The sequence below is a fragment of the Hermetia illucens genome, chromosome 4 (genome assembly GCF_905115235.1).
Source record: "Hermetia illucens chromosome 4, iHerIll2.2.curated.20191125, whole genome shotgun sequence".
NCBI lineage: Eukaryota > Metazoa > Arthropoda > Insecta > Diptera > Stratiomyidae > Hermetia > Hermetia illucens.
In genome coordinates this window covers 100,432,966-100,460,282 of record NC_051852.1, presented here as the reverse complement: position 1 = coordinate 100,460,282, position 27,317 = coordinate 100,432,966, and the positions used below count along the sequence as shown (strand labels likewise).

Sequence of the window (27,317 nt, the reverse complement as noted above, 5' to 3'; positions counted from 1 at the left end):
TACCTAAATCTCTACCGAACTAAGAGGTACGGCACCCGTGTTGAAACGCCGAGGCTCGAAGATCTCCGTTCGCTTGAACACAACCGCAACCCCCATGAAACTCCCATTAGGGGGCCAACCGTCCAAGTGGACCCACCGTCCGCATTTTTTTGTTCTAATATTCATATTTTTAAGGTTTTTTTACGGGGAGGTTCAAAAGAGGGGTGTAAATTTTTTATATATAGTCATGTGGGGTATCAAATAAAAGGTCTCGATTAGAACTTTCCGAAGCCGGTATTAGTTTTTACATTTGTTAGATAGGTGGGGAGGGCGGAGGGTCGAAACTGATTATTTCTTTAACGGACTCATTCTCAGAAACTATCCAACCGAAAAATCTGAAAAAAATCAAGAGGCTGCCCCTATATGGTGCCTAGGCTCCGAAATACCCTCCATACCGATATCCTTTCAAATAAAGTTAATAATAGTATACTAACATAATTTTTAGTAATTGGCTACAAAAGCCTCTTAACTTCGTCCTTGCAACAATATAGGGGGTAATATGGAGCCTGATCTTACCAAGTTTCGTGGAAATCGCACTACTACTAACAAAGTTATAATAGGTCAAAGTTGTTGCTTCTTTGCAAATTCGGAACTTTGAATGTCAATATCACCTGAATGTGGATATTCTCACATAATATATACATATATGATATTACGTGCTAAGTACTAATGAGGCAAAGGCACACGTCAATGTCTTTATAAAAGAAATATACAAAACCTTCCTTACCTGAAGCGTCCAGCTTCCGGTTTCTGGACTTATTTCTAATTGGAGTCAGTTTGGACTCAGGACACCAATTACTTAGCTAAAAATATCAGTTAAGCGTTAACACCATTACTTTGATATCAAAGTCTCTTCGATTTTTTTTAATAATTGAAATGAAGTCAATGACATTTTTTGTTTGAAGTAGTACCAAGGAAAAAGCCAAGGCGTACATTCACACAACCTTAGTGCTGAATTAAAACAATATCCTATTCGAATCACTTACCTAGCTAGAACAAACGCTACATTATCATATAATAGCCAATCTCCCACCACGTCCTTGATGTTTTCTGCATTTTCAACTTCTACACGATCTAGTTAGTGAAAATTCAGAAAGACCTGGGTTGGATTGAGTTCTTCAATTAACTGAAAATTGTACGTACGAAAGCGTCAGCTAGAAACTTTAAAAGGCCTGTAGCACATTTGGTGAAGAGATAATAATAGAGACTTTTTTCAGCATTGGTAGCAACGCCAGAAATAGCTAGCTAATTCAACTTAAGACATAATCCAATCCACCTGTCGAAGTTCACTGCTTTTGTTGTCTTTCACACATTTTTAAATAAATTGACACTGACCTCACAGTTTCTTCTGTGTATATAATTACAAAATTCATAAGGTGTATGTACGCAATATACTTCAAAATTTAATCCATTTCCAAACAGTTAACCTACGAGTCCATTCATGATGTGATAGATACCTAGATACATGTCCAGCTGATGTGAATTAAGTATTTGAATTGACTTGGGAACGTTGTCGTACAGAACGAATTTTCTTTTCAAATCACATGTTGAAAACCATAATTTCCCATGCTGCAACGTCAAAGTAAGTCGATTAATTGTAAACGTAAACAAGCAAACATACAACCTCAAAACCTGCAAATCATTTAAAAACACGCGCACCTTAAATTTCAACAATAATAAAAACATATTCCGCACTGTAAACAATGCAATGAGCAAGAACAAGGAACGTCAGTTATTAATCTATTTTTGATTACAGTCTAAGCCATTCACCGCTTGTTTCGAAACACGAAACAGAAGCCATTGACTGGGTTTTTGTAGTACTATCCACTCATGTTTATCTCCGATAAGAAATTTCATGCTTAGTAAAAATGAAAACAAATTATTTTTTTGATAATTTCTTCCATATCGCACCTGTATCTTTACAGATTGCATAGAACTACCTTTTTATCGCTATTTTGTTTAAATGTGATGCTGATCGAGTTAGGTGATAAGTATCCCTGATGGCTTATGTACGCATAGAGGACCTACAAAACTTAATCATTAATCTATCTAATCACGTATGCAGATCTATGTAATTCTAGTGACCGACAAAAAGACTTCATATCGCGGGCATAGCTACGTCGCTCGTGCTTGAATCTGCAATGAAACACAATGAACACTTTATTTTTTCTGTTGGGGCCATTAGTCACTAAACAAGACATGTCTATTGATATATTATAAACAGTATTAGCGAAGTAACCTAGTAAATATGAAATATATAACATTCTAGTTAATAGAAGAAATAAACATATTTTTTGTCAATTATTTTTTTCAGCTGAAATAAATTAATCGCTGGAAACTTACTGGATTCAATCCATCATAAAGATATGAACACGAAATGGTATTCAAGGCGTTCTAGACCGGAACTTTTAATCAGTGTGCTACTTTTTATGACGGTCGAACCTGTCCTAGGATATGGAATGTGAGTAGATGTCCAATCAAGATATGTTGACGAAATTAGGTCTTTGAATAGAGTTCGATTCAATTAAGCTAATTACGAATTAGTGCGACAAATTTGAAAAGGTGCAACTAATGACAGTTACAAAGATATCTAAAGCTATTAGTTTTTCCTAAATGCTCTTCTTGTTGATACAATTGAAGTCCTTCTCGAAATTAATGAATGATATGCAGAGTGTTGGAATGCTCAATTCAGGAGAATTCAAAGCGGGATCTCGTCCGCCCTTTTGATCCGTCTTTAACTTATCACATTGGCCAGAAATTAAAATGTTTCGATGATCTACACTACTCCACAAAATTATATGAACACGTTGTTAAAACTAATTTCTGTTAATTTAATTGAAGTAGTTGGATAATTTTTGTACAAGTTTAGCACAATATACAAACATAATTACTATAATTATACGTCGAATTATACGTCCGAACAGTCATATTTTAATCAGTCAGATCTTTTAGTAACCTTGCTTTACCAAATCATTTGTCTTATAGTCTCAGGCAGAACAGCGAGCTCGAAATTTGCATTGAATGTGACATTTACCGCCAATTTTTGAACCCGTAATAACTGTGGTACTTTGCGAATTCGTTAACAACATCATGACTGCTTTTCTTCACAATCTACTAATTAACACGTTCAGATTCATGATAAACAAAAATCTCAGCTTTTTCAGCATCACTGAGGGGCTTACCTGTTCCTATCTATCTTAGTACCAAAGGATATATAGCCAGCCCCAAGCCCGGTTCCGAAAAGAGTAAAGAGCTTCAGTCTCAATAGCTGGACGTCACTGCAGCGTCTCAGAGGGTAAGTGATGATGGTGCACGAACTTGGCAGTCTTGCAAATTACTCACTGAGAAAGGTGTTACCACACCTGGCAGTTAGGTATAAAATGCAGGTCTATCAGATGAAGCGAAAGAGAAATCTAAGGCATGGTACGGATAGCTGGTGGGGATCGTCTGACTGGGTCGGGTTCCCGTAATAGACAGCACGGCGTCGAAATCGCTGATCATGAGGCGGTCCGACGTCTAGCCGCGACAATGACCAGGAGCATAGCTCCGTCTACTGTAGCTATTTCGGGACCACTTCAGCAGGTTCGTGTGGAATGAAGTGGATTGACGGAATGAACCTCTTTATCATCCGCCCCTAAAACGAAATAACAATGGTGAGGGCACGTACAGCATCTTACCAACTCTTGTTAGACCAAAGATTCGTCAAGCGCTTCCCACAATACGCACACGTGACTGTGTAGCGGATTGCAATCCCTGTCGCACAAAATTATTGGTTTGAGTGACCGACGAGATCCACAGTGCAAAATTAATCTAGAATTTGTGGGTGACTCATTGTGACAGCAGTTTTTTTCAGATCACTCAACGATCCCCAACCGAGCGACCAAACAGTACAATTTTTTATGACGGAAACAAAAGAGTATTGGGGAGGAATCCAGAGATTACCCACCCAGCATGCTAAGTGGAATCCTGCCGAAGGCACTCGCCATACCACTATACCGGGAATGAGTTTGGTGGATGTTACCGAGGTTCGATGAGCCATAAATAGCTCGAAGAACTATTGGGGCAGAATTTATAATGTAAAATGTTCACCAGTACACATGGTCGGTTGGCACATAGCATAAATCAGGTCAAGAACCAGCCTGAGGAATTTTCACCTTTCCTCACTGCGGGGATTGCCTTGCCCCTAAGAAGGATACGATGCAGAACCCCACAGACACAACACCGATTACTTGCTTACCAATACTCTACTAATTGACGTCCATTATTAGTGGAAGGGTCAATGTGCAACTCGAGACCAACAATATTCTGTCTGAAGAGCAGAAAGTTCTGAGAATGTGTCTGTGAAAAAAATGACCATTTTTCAACCCCTTCCCCCCTTGCGAATTAAATGTCAAAACTGAGACCAATTTTGAAAAGTACATATGATACCCCATAAGGCTATATTTCATGTAAATTTTTTTTTACATATGTGGAGACTTCCCTATAAATTCGACGTAGAACGATGTAATTCACTGTATGCATCTGTGTTCACAGTTTCCACTTTCACCCAACCCCACCTTTATTCTGTTCAGCAGCAGAGTCGGCTTGCCTTGATCGGATGCGCAATTTTGCTCTGTCAGAGGGCTGATTTGGATGCAGTAGCGGGGCTTTTCAATCACCATCTAGCGTATCAAAGGTATAATGGAAAAGGATGCTTTCTACGAACAATTGCACATAGTTCAGGGAAGGCTTAATAACGGTGATATTGTGATTGTGATGGGAGATCTGAATGCCAAGCTGGGCTCTGATAACACCTTGCTCGGACATGTGATGGGGAAACATAGTCATGGCAATCGAAACGACAATCGTGGCAGGTTTGTGCAGAGAGGCGCTGACATTGTCCTCGAAAGGGATCGGCATCCGATGGTCGCTTATGTTCCTTAGCGTGTTGCGTCGCACAGAGTTGGAGAACTGCGACCGCCCAAGTTCAATATCAACCGCTTGTACGACCCCTGTGTCATTCGACAGAGGGAGAGCCACCATGCTGGTCGGACGGCATTGGGCTGCTATCGTAAATGCTCTTTTCTCAGGTGCTACACACGTCATCGGCCACAATGGCTGGTAAAGCCGCCAGGCTTCACGACCTCTCCCCAGAATTATTTTCGTTATACCTGCAATTACTGCAGATCTACCACTTCCACCCGTACATAAATCTGGGAAATTCAAGACCTCTCACAGAGAGTGGATAAAGTGGAAGATCGTTAAGAATCAAAGGGCATTCGTTTTGAATGTGACAACTGGAGGGGTATCTGCGTCTTCACTGCCGTTGCAAAGATGACTAAAATAATCCTGGAACGCATCAAAGAACATTTCGAAAGGTTGACCGATAGAGAGGAGGCTTTTTTCTGCTCCGCACATTAACACCCTACTGATCATTTTAGAACAGTGCGCACAGTTTAGATCTTCACTGCACCTGCTCTTCATCAATTTCGAGAAAGTGTTCGGAAATGTGAACAGGCAGTGTATTTGGAGTGCTCGATGTAGGACGGGAATTCCGGAGAAACTAATAGCTATTATCAGAGCAACATATGTTATGATAGCGCAAAATGTCACGTGTTGTACAGGGGTAAAATCTCGCAGGATTTTGAAGTCCAAAGCGAAATCCGCCACCTCTCATTTTGCATATTTAGGAAGCGATGTTGCCCGACGCATTAACAGCGCTAGATCCGCTTTCGCTGCCCTGTATAAAATCTTGAAATTCAATTATCTCAATACCAAGATCAAGTTTAGACTATTTTGTGCTAATGTCCTTTCTGTGTTACTATATGCGAGTAGCACATGGAAAGTGAACTCCAATGTTACTCAAAAGCTCTAGGCCATTGTCATCACCTGTCTGCGTCGTATCATCTGAATACGCTGGCATGGTACTATCTCAAACCAAGAACTTGGTGGGCGCACAGCCCTGGTAGTCGTACGCACTGTGATCGCAAAGCGAAAGTGGCAGTGGCTAGATCACACATTAAGGAGGGGCGACAATTGCGTTGCTGGCTACGCCATGCAGTAGAATCCACTCTCCCAAAATGACCGATAAGTGGGTCGCCATAAGGGCACTTGGCCTAGAACAGTAGAGGAGTGAGAGCGTCTCGAGAAGTCGTGGAGGAACTTTAAATATGAATTATGAATAATTACAAAAATAAAGTGTCATGAACATTTACGAAAACAGAGAATTCAAGGAAAATAGAATGTAGGTGTTTGTGTCTGTGAGCGTATTACCAATATACCCCATCGGAAAAATTATCCTGGGACACTTAAAAAGTTTGATTGACTGAGAGCAGGCTGTAGGTATTTCGAAGAAACTAATAGCTATGATCGGAGCCACATATGATGGTGTAAAGTGTCAGGTGTTGCATTGAGGTAAAATTTCTAAGGAATTTGAAGTTCAAAACGGAGTCCGGCAAAGTTGCATTCTGTCGCTGTTATTCTTCGTTGTGAGCAGCAAGTGAGCCTGTTTGCATAATTAGCAGCAACCTGAGTTACCTGCAAACGGCCTTAAAAGGAGTTCAAAGTATGATTAAGGAAAAAGTCAACTCCAGAAAGACTCCAGGGTATGATTTAATCACTTCTTTCATGTTGAAGTCATTGCCAGTAAAAACCCTTAAATTGCTGTGCTACATCTTCAATGCAATCTTGGGAATCGGATATTTCCCAAATTGTTGGAGGAATGCAATTGTAGCTATGATTCTAAAACCTGGAAAAGATGCCAGACGCTTCACAAAAAATCACCACTTCCTCTGAATTGTAAGTTGTTGATGTACAAGCCTTTATGGACTTATGGGATTCAACTATACTGCTCTGCCAAACCATCTAACATTAATCAGATTCAGCGGTCTCAATCTAAAATTTTGAGATGTATATCCGGCGCTCCGCAACGTTGATGTCCATAAAGACTTGGAGACCAATACAATAGTAAAAGGAATTGAGTGCTGAGGTGTCTGCACTAGCATCAGTTTGAAAATATTGCTCTTTTTTTTAAACAATTGAATTAATATTGATCACCACTCTTCGCAAATTTGATGTCTAGCTTAATTTAAATTTAAAGAAAAAATGCAAAAGTAAAAAAAAGAAAGTTATACTTTTATGCTAAAACATAAAATTCCCAGTAATGGCACGGGAATATGTAAATAATTTGTTAGTTTCAAAAATTGAAATCTATTTGAAGCTTCCAATGTATAGTTGGAATTAAATAATATTTACTCAAAAAAAACTACCTTGTCCACTAATTCCAAAGACAAGATAAATTGCGAAGAGTACTGATTGGGTCCTTCTATTTGATATTCCATTTATTTAAATAGATATATATAAAAAAATAAAATAAATTTAATTTAAACTGTGAAATATACTCCCCATTCTGCATGTATGAGCATTCCCTCAGTCATCTATTTACGCCGAGTTATTTCACTAATTTTATATAAATTAATTTTTCAGTGATTTCAGAGTGTACTGGAACATACCGACATTTATGTGTCTAAAATACAATATGTCCTTTGAGAATAGTACAAAATCTTATGGAATTATACAGAACCAACATGATGATTTCCGTGGAGACCAGATCTCAATTCTTTACGATCCCGGAGATTTTCCTGCAATACTTCAGAATTCGTCCTCTGGGGAATACTTCTACCGGAACGGTGGCGTACCACAAAGGGGAAACATTGCCGAACATTTAGAAATATTTAAGCAGCATGTCAACGAATTAATACCGGATCCAAAATTTCGAGGCTTAGCAGTTATTGATTTTGAATCATGGCGACCAACATATCGACAGAATTTCGGCACATTAAAACCATACAAGGACCTTTCAGAAAAGATTGAGAAGCAAAGGCATCCCTTCAGACCTGAGAATAGAATTCAGCGAGATGCTGAGCGGCACTTTGAATCTGCCGCGAGACGATTCATGGAGGAAACTTTGCGGTTAGGACAGAAGTTAAGGCCAAACGCAGCATGGGGTTACTATGGATTGCCATATTGTTTTAATGGACGTTCTAATAGCATAGAATCCTGTCCAACACATGTACAGCGGGAAAATATGCAGTAAGCATGCTTATACTTAGAATACTCATATTTTCTATTAAATTGTTTTGATTAATATTTTCAGTTTGAGGTGGCTGTTTGAATCAGTAGATGCCGTTTACCCCTCCGTGTATTTACGTGAACAAACTCCAGTACAATATCGTGTTCCAATGGTGCGCGGTCGAATCGAGGAATCAAAGAGGCTAATTAGACGTTTGCCACTTGCTGTACGACCTGATATTTTAGTATATCATCGATATCTTTATACAGATACATTGAAATTTCTGACCGAATCTGAAACTTTCCAAGTATTCAAGGCCATCAAGGACACCGGTGCGGATGGCATTGTCCTTTGGGGAAGCTCAGACGACCTTAACACAAAGTAAGACCACTTCTGCTTACACTTAGCTCATAAACTCTCATAAGATATTGTTTCCATATTTTAGGGAAAAATGCACAAATTTTAACGAATATCTGTTCAATATCTTGGGACCTGTTATTTCTTCACTTCAACCGACCTACTCCGTTCAGCCCATTCAGTAGTAAACTGAATTTTAAAAACTTAATCGACTTAAACTTAAACACTATATAGTTACCAATCTAAAGTAGTCATTTATGAAAATGCGCTTTTGAGAAACGCTTAACTTTATACAGATTATTCAGGTACAATTGAATAACGGACACATAATATCCCTATAATTTTTATGGATATTCTTCGAATGATTTTTTTCTTATTTAAAATTGTGTGAAAATGCGTGTGATATAGTATTTACTATTTTTGCAAAGTTTTATTGGATGATATTAATAAAACGAAACTCAAATATTTTATTAAAATGAATTTAAATCGGCTGGCCTTTACAGGTTGAATTAACAGTCCTTGTCACGAAAAAAAGTTAGCGACTACTCGATTAAATTCTGACTTAAAACTCTCGTCAATCAGATTCCACAAAACAAACTAAATATCGTCGCAATTCAGAAACGAAGTACTATGTAGTGAGATATGGAATTTGAAACCATTTACAGCTTTTGAAGCCTTTAGGGAACACGGGGTTGGGAGTTCAATTCATTGGTACCAAAATACTTTTAAACCACACAAATTATATTATCAGGCGAAGACAAATCTGCGTATTACTAACAACCAGGATAAAAGTTCGAAGGGAAGTGAAGCTGGAGAATCAGGCAGCGGCACCAACTCCAATATCAGTCCGTTGCGAAGACCACCACTGGCCATGAACAGTGAACAAAAAGCAAAGACCAGTAAAACTATGCCTGAGTTAGTGATAGGTCAGAAGGAAAACAGACAGCTGTTAGGGGGGCAAAAGCCAAATGATACCGATGAGGTGCCCTAAAATCAGAAGAGATCCTTAAGAAGACTCAGAAATGATTCTCAGACAGAGCGTAAAAGGGGATAAATGGTAGAGATTAGACTGCAAGAGTAAAAAACTCGCTAGAAAACCTAAAAAAAACTGGAACAAAACTTTGCGCTTGTTATGCTAGCGCGGTCAAGAATTTTAGACTGACAACTCTCCTTTAGGCGTACCTAGAGGTGGAGGTTGAACGATCTAACATATATGGCGACAATTTACCTGTCAAAACTCGCAGGGGTAGATTCAAAGGAGCTCATAGACCTTACTCCCCAAAATGAAGGTCTCCATCCATAGCTATGGACAGTGTTTGGATGCAAACGAGTCCAAAACCGGAAGATCGGCCTTTCAGGGATAAAAGATTTTGTTGATTTTTTATGTAAGGATGCTTGGGTTCACAATGTTTCCACTTATACATAGCTCGCAATGTATATACCTTGAATATACCAGATATTCAATTCGTGTAATAGGGCTATCATTTTGTTAATAATAGTAGGATTTCCACCGAATTTGCAGTATGATCCCTCATATTACAACTTATATTACTGCAAAATTTTATATAATTTGTTTCAGATTTTTCGATCGGGTAGTTTCCCTTTCAAAAAACTGTCAAAATTAACACATGTCTCTATTCGTTAAAAAAAAATGCACCCCTGTTTTACGTGGGGGGACCCCGACAAAGGTGGAGAAAACATAACTACTAACTACCACAAAACTGATAACAACAATAGAATCCCGATAATTCTTATGGTGAAGGGACTGATGATTTGATATGTGATTGCCAGTTATTGCGAGTAATAAATAAGAAAATTAACTCCGGGACCGGTAAATTCGAATTAGCAGGAAATATGAAGAATCAGGATACGAAATATCGGAAATCCACTGTATTAGTTTCTAACTAAAAGCTGTAAGCTGAACCTGGAATACAAACGCATATTCAAAAAAAGCTGTTATAATATCAATTTGAGCTTAGAGAATTCAGCGCTGAAGTTCAACATGTACATTCAATTTTGAGTTGCTATAGAGAGCCCAGCCTAGAATACACTGAAACACCTTGGTATGTGAAAAATGTAAATGTAAACTAAGGGTGTCCTATCCACGTGAAAAGTAAAGTAACGGATTTTAACCCTCCAAATGGTAAGGAGTCGCAGACTTTGAATCCACCCGCGACTTTGAACTATCAAATCGGGCCGAGACACGGATTTTAGAGACCTCACCAGATTTATGTTCCCCACGGAGAAATCTGTGGATATAATGCAGGTTTTGGAGAAAAACCTGCACCAAGTGTCTACGACACGGTCAGTCAGAAATGAGAGTACAGCAACTCCCATAAGGAGAGGAACTGGAAACGACCGATTTGTCGGTGACACTCTTGCCTAATTCTAACAGAACACGTGAGTGGAATTCTCGACAGAATGAAACTTCAGCTCCGAAGGCGAGGGGACTACAGGCTAAATGTTGCTGTCATAATCTTCTCTACCGTGAACCTAGGAAGACTCCCAGCCGGCGACTATGGAAGGTACTGCGAAAGAAGGCGCAGTTTCTTAGGAATGAAAACATGTGAGTTACAGCACCAACACATATGGCAATATCAAGAAAAATCGGAAGAAAGAAAGCGGAACTTCAGGCAAAAGGTGGGCACAAGTTGGTAACCCTAGAGGGATCTACACTGGACCCAGCAGACTCCTTGGCACCAAGTGGAGCTCCCTAGCGGTAGAAAATAAATTAGAAACTCTTAATTGCACACTTTTAGAGAAGCGAAAAGTCTTGCCCTATTTCCCGATGCAAAAGCGGAAAAATTGTACCCTCGAGGACGACTTGTGAATCGGGCTTAGTTAAACTTTCGGAAGTCACAGCGTGAATATAAGAAGCTCGTAAAACGTTCAAAGTGAGACTCCTTAAGATCATATACACTGCGCGGAACTGGAAGCCGAAAGTGAGGGATCAACGCTGTGCAGAGTTCTTAAAAGGAATAAGTTGGCCAATTTAGACTTTCTTGGAAAACCAGATGGAATTTTTACGAACTCCACCATTCGAGAGAACAGGTAACAGAAGCGGAAGGGAGAGAATTGCCAGCTTCTGGGAACCTTTTAACACGAAAGTGTTACAAGCGGAATTGGAACACAGGGAGAACGGCGGTTACCACCGAAAAAGCGGTAGCTGTTATACTGTCTCTGAACATTTCAAAACACCTGGTGTGGATGGCATCTACCCGTGACCTATCGCGATGCTAAGGGCGAATCTAGAGCACTTAGAACGAGTTCTAAGAAATGTTTTTCTTGCTCTTGGCTATGTGTCTACCTCTTAGCGGAAGGTTTAGATAGATTCGTACTTAAGCCTGGGAAAGACGACTTTTCAAATCCCAAGATCTTCAAACAAATCAGCTTAGCTTGGACATCATATTCTCGTTTAGTGGGTGCCAACACTAAACGAGAACCAATATGCTTGCCAGAGTGGAAATTTTATGAGTAGGCTCTTTACTTTTCAAAGATACAGGATGCAACTCTGAAAGGCGAGTACGCGATGGAGGTGTTTGTGGAAATTGAAGAGACCTTGGAAGGTGCGAATTTCTAAAAGTTTTGTGATGGCGCCAAAGAGCATTGTGCCGATGAAACTTTAATTAAGTGTATTTATGCTATGTTAAAATAAAGATTCCTGTGTGATGAAATGGGTGTTGATCCCGACCTGACAACAGATGCAACGAAAGACTCTGTCCAAGGAAGTGTGCTGTCGCCACTTCTGTGGTATAGTTATGTTGATCGACTCACTGAACTGAAAAATCTGCCAATACACGCTCAAGCTTAAGCATATGGCATGGCTGTGCTAATTTTAGATTAAGGTGAAGCAAGAGAGTTTTTAATTTGTGCCTCACTGCAAAAAGCTATATATATAAATATTACCGGCGACATTCGGCGCAGCTCTAAATGCAGCAATTGGGTTTTATTTATTCAGAGCACTGCAATGAGAGCAGCTCATAGACTACTGGTTGTATGAACCAGAAGAATGCGTGCAAGGATATAGTTACGTGTTTCACACCCATGGTTCAAAACTAGGACAGGGTTCTGGAGCCGCATTAATTAATGTTGATATCAAAACTTGGGAACAAGCTTCCTATAATGACAGACGGCAGAGCCTTAATCCTGCTAGGCACACCGAACTTTTCGTCTCAGAACCAAACATTGTTGCATTTTGTCTGGCCATATTTCACTACCTAAACCTATGTCCAGAATAAAGATACTCCAATATGGTACGTCTTCATCCCATAATGAGGGAGTGGGATCCATGGAACATTTTCAATGTGAGTGCCCCCCAATGGACGCATCAGATATCAGATTTTTTGAACTGATGTGCTGTAGATGGGAGAATTGAGTATAATGGAACACAAATGTTCTCAGAGGCTTTGCCGCTCCCCATCTCATACACACACACTACTAAGTCCAGGCAGTTCAAGAATAGTATGTGCCCTAGCGTGGTAGACCGTGGTCACCATTAGTTGGTGGGGTAAGTTCAAATGAACCACACCTGATTAGAGCTGATCCGACTCTGAACACAAGACCCCCAAGAAACGGATAGCGCAGAAGGCCAAAGAACTCAAAAAATCGAGACCCGACGCCATTTTGATTACCCGAAATTGGAGGAAATAAGCAAAATGGTGCCCAAGATTAGAAAAACTCAAAACAGTGATCTATTTCTTAAATTTAGCGAAACAGAAAAAAAAATCAGTTGAGTTCAGAAGGACCTTCGGAAAAGCCCTGGGCGTACAAGCAGAGGTTGGAACCCTAACCCATAGTATTACCGTAGTTGGGCTCTCAGTTCGAAATCGGGGAAGCAGTAACTTAGAGACGGTATCTTTGCGAAAAGCGTACGGCGGCACTTCTGCTTCTTGCAAAAAGCGCGATGAAGCTTTTGGAAGAAGGAAAAATAAAAATAGGCTGGGTTGTCAGTCACATCCACGAATAGGCGAGGATTACAAAGTACTTCAAATATCTGGAATACAAACACTTTGTCAAACATTGTAAAAATGAGAAAGATTGTTCCAAGCTATGTATTAGATGCGGGAGTGGAGGCCACATAGTGAGCGACTGCGATAAAACACCATCATGCATGCTCTGTAGAAAAGACCAGACAAAAGAACCTAGCCAGATAGCTGGCAATATTAAATGTCTGATGTTCAGGAGGGTCTTGAATACTAAGAAATGAACATGAAGGTAATACAGATAAACCTCAATCACTGCGAGGCGCCTCAGGATCTCCCGATACAAACTGTAGTAGACGAAAGAGCGGACGCAGTTCTAATCAGCGAACCGTGGATTCATGACAAGAGCAAAAAGACCGCTATGAGCGGAGAGCAAGGGTTCCTAGAAATCGAAGAGCGATTAGAGGGTTTCGTCCGAACTAAAATAAACGGTATCAACTGTTACAGCTACTATTCTAGACCTAGTTGGACAATAGAAACATTCCAGACAATGGTAGATAATGTGTCGGCAGACGCAAACACTGGAGGTCCACTAATTTTCGACGGTGACTTGAAAGTGTGACTAGCAGAGTGGGGTAGCAAGCATACTAACGTCAGAGGTCGTAGACTTTTGGAATTAGGAATGACAAATAACCGTGAGGCAAAAACAAATCGCAAAGCCAGTATGGGTTCGATCATTGACATCACTTATCCGACAATATTGGCATCGATAATGAAGACATTGTTCCCGCAAAAACCGAGCACAGCAATCGATGCAGTTGGTTTGTAGATCATACCGCATATCATCGAAGATGAAATGCTTCAATTATGCAAAAAAAAATAAAGGACAAGAAAGCACCGGGACCGTATGATATTCCCAATAAAACAGTGAAAGCTGCCGCCCACGTGAAACCAGATATGTTTATACAAGCAATGCAAAAATACTTCGACGAAAGGATGTTCCCTAAAAATGGAGACAGCAGGGAAACAAACCACCTTCTAGATACGATGGAAAAGATACTGGGGGAAATAATTGCCAACTGATTACGCGATACAGCTGAATATGAAAGGGCTCTTCAGGAAAGATCGCTCCACCGCCGATGCAATAAAAGTGGTGGTAGACACGGCACCCACTGCCATAGAAGATGAAAGATGGCGAGGGGGGTCAAAACAGTACTGCGCAATGGTGACGTTGGACGTAAAAAATGCTTTTAAGTCAGTAAACTATGCGGCCATCAAAACATCCCTCATCCGAATGAACACTCCACGATATCTGAGAAACATAGTATCTAACTACTTTACAGACAGGGAGCTAAAGTATGAGAGTAAGAAAGGCACAAATCACTACCGTGGCTCTACTCTTGTGGAACATCAGGAATGATGAAGGAGTAAACATAGTAGGTTTCGTCGATGATATTGCTGTGGTTGTAGTTGCAAAACACATCCACGAGATCGAGGCAGCAGCCAATGAAGTGATCTGCAAGATCAAGAGCCGAAAGACTCTGGAATACATCAAAATTCGACTTAGAAGCCAGACCTTAAGAAACAAACATAAGAAACAAGGGAGCGGTTAAATACTAAGGTATGATGCTTGACAATAGACCCAAATTCAATGTATGTAGAGTACGTCTAAAAACGGCAGCACTGTTGGAGACAGCACTCTCGTGAATGTTGCCAAATATTGGTGAACCCAAATACGTCAGTAGGGTGTGTCATCTCGAGTCATTAGCTTAGTCTTGTTCTATGCCGCTCGTGTATGGGTTGCAGCATTAACGACTAAGGAAATCAGGAGAAGCCTATTGCGCTCGTACAAATTGTGTGCCCTGAGAGTAATTTGTGGCTTTCGAAAGATATCAAACAACGCGGCGTTAAAGCCGGGCTGTTGCCGGTAGATACTTTGGCTGAAGAGATGTCATATAGTGGAAAAAAATAGCCATACACGAATGACAGCATAATTGCTAACCGATCCCGTGAAGTAATATCTAATGGTTGAGTAGTTGAAGCACGAGTGTGGTTTTTTACGCAGGCGCGGATTTACGTACACGAATCCTTAAGAATCACTTCTTCTTAATTCCACCCAGTTTCTGGTGCAGTGTTACAAATCATCAAATTGTTAGAAATAACCTATTTATTTTTTTTCTTTTGCGAAAATTACTTTGGCAAATACGAATTTGGCTAGGAAAATCCGAGTTTGACTAAAGGAAACTATACAAGGAAAAGCGTGCCAAGCTCAACAAACATTTATCAAGTATAATAGTCACTACTCAAGTGCAGCTTTACAGAAGTGGCAAGCGGAATATGACTTTCGGTCAGGCATTTATCCCATGCTTCGTTATTAAAAAAATACTTTTACTGTCAATCAAAAAATATTAAACTGAATTCAGAACCTAATGTGAAAATGTTGCAAAGACGTTGAAATAATAAACCTTATTTAAAAGCACAAAATAAATCGAAAAAGCTACTCACCATTCAAACTTTGTTCGTCTTCCGCATAAAGTTCCTTACGAGTGTCTCTGAGAGAGAAATAATAAACTCTTTTTATTACCAGACTCATACCAACAATTTCGTTACTAACTTACTCAGGTAAATCTTGCTCAAATATTTGACTGATTTTTTGATTGTTAACACGAAGCCTTCTATCATTTCTTGCAATCTGAATCATATCCCCATGCAGTGAGACCTCGTATTGAGCATCCTTTGATGTGAGAACGACTAATAAGATTAAAAGAACCAAAAGTCAGCATATGTTCAACAAACCTCATCATTGCCATCAGTTCGAAAAGCTTTTCTTTTAAGGCTTCTTCTTATGTCTTCAATTTTTTCCTTTTTTACATTAGGTTTTGATGCGTTAGAATCTCGTTCTTCTCCCATGTTGGGTTTCAGTAAATCTGAAATACTTTTGAACGAACTTTTGACTTCATCCATAAATTGCGACATCGGTAGAGGCGCGAAGGAACTATCCCCGGATTGTTGGGCTTGCGAATTGAGAATTGTCTTCATTTCATTGTAGCCACCTTCTAATATGCTAAGCGATTCGATCAAGCCATTCCTCGGATGACCAAGCTCACTAACATCTGTTTGAACCGTATTCCAAATGAGACGATGCTTCTTTCTATTTTTTACTTTAGCATTGTTGAAAAGATCTTCAAAGCCATAATCATTTTCCATTGCCACAAGCCTACAAACAAAAATGCAAAAATATGCAAAAAATCTTTCGGCCCAGAAGTAATGCTTACCGGAATGCATTCACTGTAATAAGTTTATGAAAAATGTATCGAACTTGGATAGTTGTTGGATCGTTTCTCAGTGACTCGACAAATTCCTTTAATATTTTCCATTTTTCCAATGTTACTTTGAATTTCACAAACTGCTCCGTTGGTTGTTTGAAATAGACTGCGTAAATTAGATATAAAGCTCCAATTTTTCGCTCCTTTCGTTTTCGCAACGACTCATTTTCAAACATAATTCTCGAAACCGCTTTGAAAATATGTTCTGTCATTTGGATGATCTCGACATTCCAGAGTAAAGCTCTGCAACAAAAGTTAATAGTGACCCATAAGTGTAAGCTCCAAAAAACATTGAAGCGAAAAAATACTGTTTAGTCAAAAGGATTAAATTTGATTGTAAGAATTGACTAGAAAAGAAAGTATGTAGAATTAATTTGGAAATCAAAGTAAGCAAAACAAAAATGACTGAGGATTAACTTTACGAAAACCAATCCCTGCAGTCTCACCGTTTCTAAGAAAAATTAAAGACAAGCAATAAGATCCCACTAAGAGGGTGCAGCACCGATAGAAAATCTCATCGAGACAAGAGCCCTACATCTAACAGCGCAAATGCGACTTACAAAGCAAAGGACGCAGCAAAAACAGCCAAACGATAACGTAACCAATAGCGACGCAAATCCAATCAAAGCGGACGAGTTACACGGCTGATTCATATCAACCCGAGGAACAATGTGGAACAGGCCATCAAAAAGCGAGCGTGAACCATCACAGGTTTCTATCATCATCAACGGCGCAACAAACGGTGTCCGGTCTAGGCCTGCCTTAATAAGGAACTCCAGACATCCCGGTTTTGTGCCGGGGTCCACCAATTCGATTCCCTAAAAGCTGTCTGGCGTCCTGACCTACGGCATCGCTCCATCTTAGGCAGGGTCTGCCTCGTCTTCTTTTTCTACCATAGATATTGCCCTTATAGACTTTCCGGGTGGGATCATCCTCATCCATACGGATTAAGTGACCCGCCCACCGTAACCTATTGAGCCGGATTTTATCCACAACCGGACAGTCATAGTATCGCTCATAGATTTCGTCATTGTGTAGTTCGCAATTTTTCTTGCTAAGAACCCAAGTTTCCGAGGAATATATGAGGACTGGCAAGATCATAGTCTTGTACAGTAAGAGCTTTGACCCTATGGTGAGACGTTTCGAGCGGAACAGTCTTTGTAAGCTGAAATAGGCTCTGTTGGCTGACAACACCCGTGCGCGGATTTCATCATCGTAGCTGTTATTGGTTGTGATTTTCGACCCTAGATAGGAGAAATTGTCAACGGTCTCAAAGTTGTATTCTCCTATCCTCCAAGTTTCTATGTTGTTATAAAAACGCTACCAAAAGAGACGGTGATGGAAAAGATGACTTAAACATCCCCAACTTTACTGCACTATAACTATAGCATATGGTTTGGTGCTTAACCTTCGGACACTTCCGATAGCGAAGGGTACTCTGTAATTCGAATGAAGAGTCGCAAATGTACAATATAACGACAGGTGTTCCACAGGAGTCGGTTGCGGGCCCCTTCCTATGGAATAAAATTTATGATGGCGTTTACAACTCCCAATGCCCAAGCGAGCCGTTGGCATCGGATTCTCAAACTGAGTTGGCACTCAAATATCTAGCATTAGCATTAAACATCTTAGAAAATCTTAGACGGTTTGCGCCTACCGGAAAGTCTGATGAGCTACTTGCTGGAATCGGATGCACCAGCGATTAAAAAAAGCGGAGGCATAGATGGGACACTACTGCTATTAATACCGTGCAAAGCAGCAGCTAATTCATCTAGAGTGAACAGTTAACAGCTGAACACCTCGTGGAGAGAGCGTGCAAAAAATATGCGCGATTTTAATCTTTAGGAGTCCGGCATGCGCCTCTTCATTACAGATCAATAATGGCCATTCGAACGCGATTGTTATCGATAATAAGGCAGACCTTTCTTACGTTGAGATTCTGCGGAAAGTCAAGGGTGACTAAAAGAAACAAGACGAAGGACAAAAGTACGCTCATCTACCAGAACAATAAGGAACTTGCGATACATATACGGCGGCACGCAAGCGGCAATCATCAGTTTGCGGGCTACTCGGACAAGCAAGTTACTAGAAGCTGGCAAAGCCAAAATAGGATGGGCGATCTGCAGCATTCGATAGCAAATATTTCCTACTATCTGTTTTAGATGTCTAGACTACACTCATATAGATCTTGTACAAGCAAGCATGATAGATCGGATCGATGCAGACGATTTGGAGAAAAAGGATACCTGGCAAGGAATTGTGAGAAAGACACAAAGCTGAAGTTTTGACGACCGATCCCCATGAAACAGGCACAATCACTATCAGCCAATTTCAGCCAATGGAGAGCTGCGTTATGAAATTTCTTCACGCATTAACGCAACCTGGATGAAGTGGCGTTCCACAACTGGTGTCCTTTGTGATCGACGTATCAACGAACGTCTCAAATCTAAAATTTACCGCAATGTCGTCCGTCCAGTCGCTCTCTATGGTTCTGAGTGTTGGCCGACCATAAAAGACAATGAACGGCGTCTTGCGGTAATGGAGACGAAGATGCTACGTTGGACTAGTGGCGTCACACGTTTAGATCACATAAGAAAAGAGGATATCCGCGATCGTTATGGGGTTGCACCGAACGTGGAAAAGTTGCGAGAGAGGCGTCTTCGATGGTATGGTCACGCAATTCGTGCAAACGAGAATTCACTTGCAAAGATTGGTCTGAACATCAAAGTCGATGGTAAACGACCAAAAGGCAGACCTAAACAACGGTGGCTTGATACGCTGGATGGGGATTTGAAAGCCTCGAGATTGCACCCAGATCAGGCATTCGATAGAGCCGAATGTCGAAGCCGATCACGACGAGCCGACCCCGCTTGTGAACGGGACAAAGGCTGAAGAAAAAGAAGAAGAAAAAAAGAAGAATTGTGAGAAAGACACTGAGTGCATTTTGTGCAAGGATGCAGGTTTTGGTAGTAAGGAACACGCCATAGGAAGCGGAAAATTTCCACTGTCTACGAGAACTCAAAAAGCAAGGAACAAATGAGGTTTATTCAAATAAGCATGAACCATTATGGGGCGCACATGATCTTTTGAGCCAGCCTCAAGAACGACGGTGATTTTTAACGAATTACTCACAATACAAAGAGTGGCATCTCCGATACGTCCGAACAAGTAGTATTAGCCCTAAGGTGGTATTATACCTGTGCTCTAGACAGTAACCTTTAGAAAGTTTCTCGGTGAGTTCCGGAATCAGCTAAGGTGAGGCCCCGCGGAACTGGAGCAGGGGCTTTGTCCCGGAGGGCGGGATCTTAATTATTGTGGCCCACACCCTTGCACACGGTGCGCTGGTACAATCTCTAAGGACAATAAAAATTATAAAGCTGAAGAAATAGAAGGGAAGGAGAAAGAGTTGGTTGCGTTTGGGCGCAACATGACATTGCATCGCTCACCGCAGCGCATACCGAAGGAGGCATCAGGGGCTTAAACACCCAACCAGACACCACAGTCTCGCAAAGTGATATGGCGAGCGAGGCCCAAAGGAAAGCGTTGAAACTGAGCAGGTGGCTTCGGATATAAGCTGTCGATTGTTCTTGCTAGAGCCGTCAATGTGCGGCAGTTTTGAAGTGGATGCGGTCAGTCAGAAAAACTCAGCAAAGGCGTAGAAAACGGACTGATGAAGTTGGAGGAAGTTCTGGATCGCATTTCCTTCTATAGACGGACATGGACAGAAACAGGAGATGCGCGAAAGGTAAAATCAACTCGGCTTCCCGCTAAAAAACATCATAAATGCAAAGCCTCTGCAGAAGTCCTCAGCGAAATCAGCTATAAAATCAACCCCGAAGACAGTGAAACAGAAATATCATCCATTCAGAAAATAAAGTGTAAACATAGTCTATGTTCTGAAAGGCTCTGGTTTCTAGCCAAGAACCCACGAGCTCTCTGGAAATTCGAGGTTTTCCGACCATGTCTTCAAGCGTGAATGTGCAGAGGTGACCAATGCCCCCCTCTAAGAATTCTCGAGGCCAAAAACTCGCAGTAGTGGAAGCTGCCGAGCAATACGCAAGAAGACTCTTTAACACCGGGAAAATCAAAATTGGTTGAGTATTATATAGGATAGGAATTTGAGTAACCCTAACATAATGTCATAGATGCTCAGAAAATAGGCACCCGTCTATAACATGCTGGGAATCTGACCGCAGGGCAGCATGATGCGGCCAGGTAAGTCACAATGCAAAGCTCTATAACGAAAAGAACGTTGTGTTCCCTACAGGGATCATGGCACATCGCACATACTGCGGGCTTGGGACGGCGCCCGATCTTCAGGGCGGAAAGTTAGAGTTGGAAAAAACTAGAGTACGGTCAATATGATCCGAATCATAGAAATCAACATGCTCACGAATTACTAGCGCAGTTCGCTGTGAAAATAAAAACTGATCTAGTGTTAATCAGCAAAGAGTACAGACCCAACTTTATAGCATCTCGATTCGAGGTAGCACCCGGCTCCGAGTTCTAGCCCAAGCCCGATGGAAGGCTTTTATCGGTATTCGATATTCAGGGATAATGTTTTTAGCATCCATTTAACACCAAATGAGGCGACGGCGGATTTCAACGCAGGCTTGATGCCCTAAAAGACACTGCCTTGGAAGGGAGGAGGAGAGGCGTTTGCTGATTGTGGGTGAATGCAATGCCAGGGAACTTTTCCAAATAGCTCATTGTTTTAAACACCGGAACCACGAGAAAGTGTTCGCAAATCTCATCAAAAGTAGACTTGCTCCTGAGGAACAATCTCCAAGGGAGGTTAGTTTCATGATGGATAATGTCTTGGAAATCTTATAAGTGGTTCATCTGATCCGTTGCTTTTTGGTATAGGCCAATAATGTTCTGGACGTATGGGGCTATCCGACCAAGCAATATAATGGAAAATATCATACAGATGGTACTCAGCAACGTGATACCTCTATAATTGCTGCACTGCGTGATATGTATGGGACAAATAATGCCTCGTTGTTGTTGTTGTAGTTGGTCGCCTCCATATTTAAGTAATTCGGCTGTAATTCGCAGTGTGTCCTGCTTTAAAGCACGGAGGTACGGACTGACTGACTGACTTGATAAGAAGGTGTATCATAAGCGCCTTTCCCAAATAAAGAAACAAGGAGCCTTGCGGGTGGCGTCTGCCTGTTGCACTGTCTCAGAATGCAACGAACGCACAACCATGGACGGGCACAAGGAAGAAGCCTTAAGAGAGATGGTTGTTCGTGAAGGACGGAAACACACAATAAATCAGTAGCAACTCTCTTGGCAAATCGACTCTAACTCTGTATTCTGCAAACGAATTGTGGACGATGCAATTACACCTTATTTTCTTGAGGAAGGCGGGATGGGATTCGTCAACAACTTTATGTAGCCACAGCCCTCTCTGAACAACACTGTCAGAAAGGTGATGAGGGGCGCTGACAGACGCAGCCGTGTTACGCATTACGTTCAGGTTCTTCTTGTTGCACAGAAAATATACCGATAGGGGGACAGATGACAGGTATCTTCTCAACACCACCAATTCCCATCCTCCTATTCCTTCCCGTTGGTGAAAGCAGTTCCCTGACTTCAAGACTCCCTAAGACGAAAGAACGGGAGGACTAGTTCGAAGTTCGAAGTAATGTATCAAACGCTTATAGGCTACCGGCCACGACATTTGAATTTCACATCAGGACACGCGTTTGTTCCTGCAACGTGCATACGCTCTTAGATAACTGTATCAAAGGCCTCAAAATGACATGGGGTTAAGTGAGATTAAATGCTTACACAAGAGTATGTAGGGCCGGGCTGGGAGTAGGTACATCTAACTGACGAGGATCCGTTTGCCTGCTGGTCATGTGTTAGAGCAAGTGGATCTGGCGGGGTGAAGGGCTGGAGCAACAGCACGAGGATCATCCACTGGAGAAAGTGCTAACAAGACCCCAAGACAAGGTAGAGTAGCATACGTCGAGGCCAATTGGGAGCCTGGTCCTTAGTATGAGAACTCTGAATACCTTAGGCACCTTCAGTTACCTTACCGAGTCCGCTAGCCGGGGTGAACATTCTTCTTCTACTACTCGTGAGACCAAGAAATGAACACAAATAAAAAACAAAAAAAATAGACAATAGAAGAAGAAATGGTGATACCAAACGCATAATCGGAGGACGAGCTTTCAACCAGGAGACTGGCGCTGTGCTGAATCGAAGCGCAGGAACCTCCCAGAACGAGGCGGCAAAACGACTCAAGGTTTCCAGCTTCGAATCCACTGTCGGCGAGCTGCGTCTAGCCAGTACCAGCTATAGTACCCCTAACCCGAAACCGTCGACGTTGGGGCCCCCCTCAAAAGCAAAGACTGACAAGAATTTCGGTCACCGGAAACGGGCTATGGAACGGAAGTCCACTGGAGTCCTGCTCAAGAGCCAGTACCAGAAGACCATACATATTCTGAGCAGGATTGCGAAGAATAAAGAGGCCAGTACTGTCGATGAGCAGAATGAAAAGAACCATGTTGAATACCAGGCGATTGTTGAAAAATATATCAGCAAATGCCTGGCAGACGAGCAGAACGCCTTCTGCCACCGCTCTCAAACGCAATCGATCTCAAGACGAGGTCGAACAAAAACACAAGCGGAGCAGAGTGGGCAAATCATCGGACGATAAGCAGCCTCTGCAAACAGATAAGCACCAACCGCCAGCCGACGAGTCACGAACTGCGACGTGGCTAGGAGTCAGTGTTGAGACCAGGTTGTCAAAGTTGGTCATCGAACATCTCCTGAACAAAGGTGAACACAAGGAACTCACCCCCTGCTTGATTTGCTTTCAAGTGGTCCGTGGGTTCCACATTATAGCATGCGAGGACCAATTCTCTAAGGATTTTCTTTTCCTAGAGGAAGACATCGACATCGTACTAGTAAAGAAGTCCTGGATCGAAGCTAACCGAACCATCAAAGGGCTTCAAAGCAAATATTATAATTTATTCCACAACATAAGAGATGCTGATTGCAACAGACCTAGAGCATGTGTCCTCGTGAAGAAGAGGCTGCACACTTTTCTGTGTCCGGACCTGAGCTCCAACAACCTAGTCGTGGTCAAACTGGAGCAGGCAGAGGCAGAGAATGTGTATATTTCGTCAGCTTACATAGCTCACGACCGATCAGCTCCGCCAGAAGAACTAAAACATTTGACGTCCACCATAGCAACGAAGGCCAACCTGTTGATACGCTGCGACGCCAGTGCAGCATCCCCTTTGGGGCAGCTCGGAAATCAACGAAAGCGGTGAGTCATTCTTTGATTTTATTATTAATACGAATCTATCGGTGTGTAACAGGGCAGTACACCAACCTTCTATTTTTCCAACTCGGAGAATTGTGAAGGCTGGGAGGAGGTCCTTCATATTAGAAATCCTCCTCAGATCATAGTTGGATACTTTTCAGTCTAGACCTCGCCGCAAAGGTCTCCAAGCCTTGCACGGACGCCAGTGGGATCGGCGTGAGGAAGTTTGATCTTGTTATGAAGAACAAATTCTCCGGGTCGCAAATTGGTAAGATTGACACAACAGACGAACTTGAATCAAAGTTCAGCGCTCTGGAAAAGGCATTCGAAATCGCCTTTAAAATCTCGTTCGCTGCTCAATACAGCAAGAAGACACTGCCATCCTGGTGGTACGAAGATCTGTTCAGCCTGAAGCTGACTAGAGAAATTGTCAACATCTGCTACAGGCACAAATATTGGCAGCTATACAAGGAGTGCCTGAAGAAGTACAAGTTGGCTATCAAGACAGCCAAGAGGTGGTCCTGGTTGGAGGAGGTCATCTTTTCTTAAAAAATCGGAAGGCTCCTGGACGGAATATTCTAGTGAAACCCTGGAGTTGCTGGTTCAGAACCACTTCCTCGCCAACGAGGAGAACTGTGAGTCAACCATGCTAGTTAGATAGAATTTTATCTCTACCTTGAAAAAAATATAATTTTTACTACTTAATAAAGAATACTTCAAGCCATGCATCAGGTGGTTTATATTGTAATAATTCACACGTTTTGCGAAGAATGTGCTGAGCCGGACACCCGATTTCGGTGTTGGGTTGCAATTTTTAATGTAGTCTGGTATTTAGACTGCTGCATCACTTGTTTGGAGCGTATGCAGCTGCCCTAGCCGTGCGAAACTATCAAATCGGTAATTACCGAGGATAAGATCGGCTGGGCTATAAACATAATGCAGAAGCAGCAGGAAAGGATTGTGTCTTGACTTCTCGAGATTTGCCGGAGCTCCATCTCTTTGGGATACGTACCATAGTACTGAAGACGCGCATGAGTGGTTTTCATACCGAAAGTAGGCGCGCTCATGAGTCCCCGAAAGACTATCCCTTTCGTGTTGAAGATCTTAGAGTGCGTCCTGGATATCCACTTAAGGATGATTATGTAGAGAACGCCTTTCTCTAAGTCCCAGCACGCCAACCTCAAAGCCACAGAAACCGCTCTCCACGAGGTAATTGGCACGGTTGAGCGGTCATTGCAATACAAACAGTATACTCTAGCTGCCTTCCTGGATATGGAGAGAGCATTCAACAACATTAGTACCAACGCCATCACCAACACCAGGAAGCCTTGGCCAATATTACATTGGAGAGATATCTTGCGCATTGGATATCTGTGCTTAGAACCAGAATAATCGAGTCGGATCTGGGAGGTAGCCACTTGAGCTGTGAACAGAGGCTCGTCCCAGATTAGAGTCATCTCTCCGGTGCTCTGGTTAATAGTGATGTACTAAATTTCACGGATATTGGATAGGAGCGGGACGAAGGTGGTGGTGTATGTCGACGTATAGCCTTCTATGCCTGCAAGGAAAAGGAGTATCCGGGCGAGGATGTACACAGTTGTGATGCATCCCATCCTAACGTACGGCTCTATCATATGGTGGCTTTGAGTAAAAAGTACAATAGAACGAAGCCTAATAGGATTTAAAGAACACCGTGTGCAGGTGCTACCGGGGCGTTGCAGATGCACTCAATGTACTCCTATACCTCCTCATCCTAGACTTCCACATTAAATACATTTTAACGTGCAGTACTGACAGACTACGCGAGTCCGCATGCTGGACAGCGAAACCCTACGGCCACAGTAACATCCTAGACGAAGTACCCCGGGAAATCTGGGCATTCCACACGGACTACGCCACACGCAAGCTGAACTTTGCTGTGGACTTTCCAACCAGGGCAGAGTGGACGGCAGGCAGCGTGTTGTTGCAAGATTACGATACAGTATTCTTCACTTTTCTCGAATACACACAGTATATCCGAGTCGTACAAAGTTTCGCCGGTGTATTCCACGTGAAAATAGTGGCGATACCGAAATCCTGTCCATGGCTTGGGCATGATCCGAACCCCAAGCGTAGCATAGTCATTCTGATCGACAGTCAAACAGCTATCAACGCCTTGTACTCAGCGACTACATCCTCCAGGCTGATGAAGCAGCACAAAAACACGGCGATAAGTTTTGGAGGCACGTCTGCTCTGGGATCTCCATAATACGAACACAGAGGGGAATGAGCGCCGCCGGCGACTGTCAAGGGTGGAATCTACTCACACTACTTAGCAGTCACGGACTTCAGATGGCGAAGGTTCACTACCTGCGCCAAATCAAGGAGGATTTGGCCCGTTTATAATAAAATCCCGGCCGCGAGAGCTATTGTGCCAGATACGTGCAAATGCATACAAGATTACGTCGCTCCGCAAGCGGCGCTGGTCGCTAGGCTTGGCATACCCTACAATTCACTTTGCCGAAGCTGCAGAGAAAAGGGGAAACCCTTAGGCACTTCTTTTGTGACTGCCCAGGTACGTAGAACCAGACTGGACACTAGGTAAACCATTCTTTGAGGAGCTCAGAGAGATCTTTAGCTGCAGGGTGGGAGAGCTTCTTTCCTTCGTGGATGCTGCGAGCTAGTTCCGAAGATCTGTGCCGGCTGGAATCTGCCTCCCTGCTCTCATAACAGCAGTCAGGTATTAGGAGTTTGTGGTATCAAAACGGCGCACCGCAGCACCAATTGGGATCCTTCGAACGCCTACTTTTACCAACTTACCTACACAATCCTATTCTTTATTGAAAGCAGATGGTTGAAGCTTTTTCGATAGTTTCTATACTTGGTTTGAGATGATTGCCAAGCATTTTAACATTGGCGCCTTTATATTCTTCCTCCAAAAAGGTAAATCTCAAGGCAACTGAGGAGCCGGCTCATCACCAATTTGGGAAACTTCCACTTTTGACAGGCTTCGATCACAAGTCTTGGTGTTAATTTATAACATTCCTTTAATGACTTTAACTAAAATCATTGTTTTCTGATGAGGTTTCTGATACCTATCTCTCGCTCCAACCGAACCAACAGAAATTAAATTGTGGACCAGAAAAGTAAACTTACGAGTACATGTGCTGGAAAAACTGCTTCTTCCAGATCTTGCAGAAGACTTCAAACTCATGGGTCTCGTTGTTCGCAAACGTCTCCACTAATCGTTCGCAATCCAGCGCGATTGCATGTTTTACTTTATCCATTTTACACCAATTTACTCCGATAAACTATGTAGTAACAGCTGTTGATAAACATTAAATGACAGTTGATCAGCTGGA

At 42.0% G+C, this 27,317-nt stretch overlaps 2 protein-coding genes across 6 annotated transcripts in view; one reads left to right on the top strand and one right to left on the bottom strand.

Annotated features, from left to right (window-relative positions):
* LOC119654464 (hyaluronidase Tab y 2.0101-like) overlaps positions 1-8,913 on the top strand; it is a 38,048-nt gene extending 29,135 nt beyond the window's left edge. For all 3 annotated transcript variants that reach the window (XM_038059880.1, XM_038059879.1, XM_038059878.1), the window contains 4 exons: positions 2,354-2,500; positions 7,504-8,109; positions 8,174-8,470; positions 8,535-8,913. In XM_038059880.1, the coding sequence (XP_037915808.1) occupies positions 2,406-2,500; positions 7,504-8,109; positions 8,174-8,470; positions 8,535-8,631 (1,095 nt within the window). In that variant the 5' untranslated portion in view covers positions 2,354-2,405 and the 3' untranslated portion in view covers positions 8,632-8,913. The remainder of the gene's footprint in view (positions 1-2,353; positions 2,501-7,503; positions 8,110-8,173; positions 8,471-8,534) is intronic.
* Positions 997-27,284, bottom strand: LOC119654465 (snRNA-activating protein complex subunit 1). Of its 3 annotated transcripts, XR_005249824.1 has the most exons (8): positions 27,112-27,284; positions 16,644-16,937; positions 16,165-16,585; positions 15,987-16,102; positions 15,874-15,920; positions 2,125-2,175; positions 1,980-2,063; positions 997-1,897 (listed from the first exon to the last, which is right to left on the bottom strand). XR_005249824.1 is itself a non-coding variant. In XM_038059882.1 (6 exons), the coding sequence occupies exons 1-6, from the start codon at positions 27,240-27,242 to the stop codon at positions 2,138-2,140; spliced, it is 1,047 nt and encodes a 348-aa protein (XP_037915810.1). In that variant the 5' UTR covers positions 27,243-27,284; the 3' UTR covers positions 997-2,137. The 3 variants fall into 3 exon arrangements, 1 of the variants encoding a protein (XP_037915810.1); XR_005249823.1 differs by having other exon boundaries at positions 997-1,608; positions 1,664-2,175; XM_038059882.1 differs by having other exon boundaries at positions 997-2,175.
* Positions 27,285-27,317: the final 33 nt, after the last annotated feature.

Coding starts and splice junctions, on each gene's coding strand:
- LOC119654465 (XM_038059882.1), bottom strand. CDS start 27,242: ATGGATAAAGTAAAACATGCAATCGCGCTGGATTGCGAACGATTAGTG. Junction 15,921..15,986: donor TTTGAGCAAGATTTACCTGA/GTAAGTTAGTAA, acceptor TTTCTCTCTCAG/AGACACTCGTAAGGAACTTT. Junction 2,176..15,873: donor AGACGAACAAAGTTTGAATG/GTGAGTAGCTTT, acceptor GTTTCATTGCAG/ATTCAAGCACGAGCGACGTA.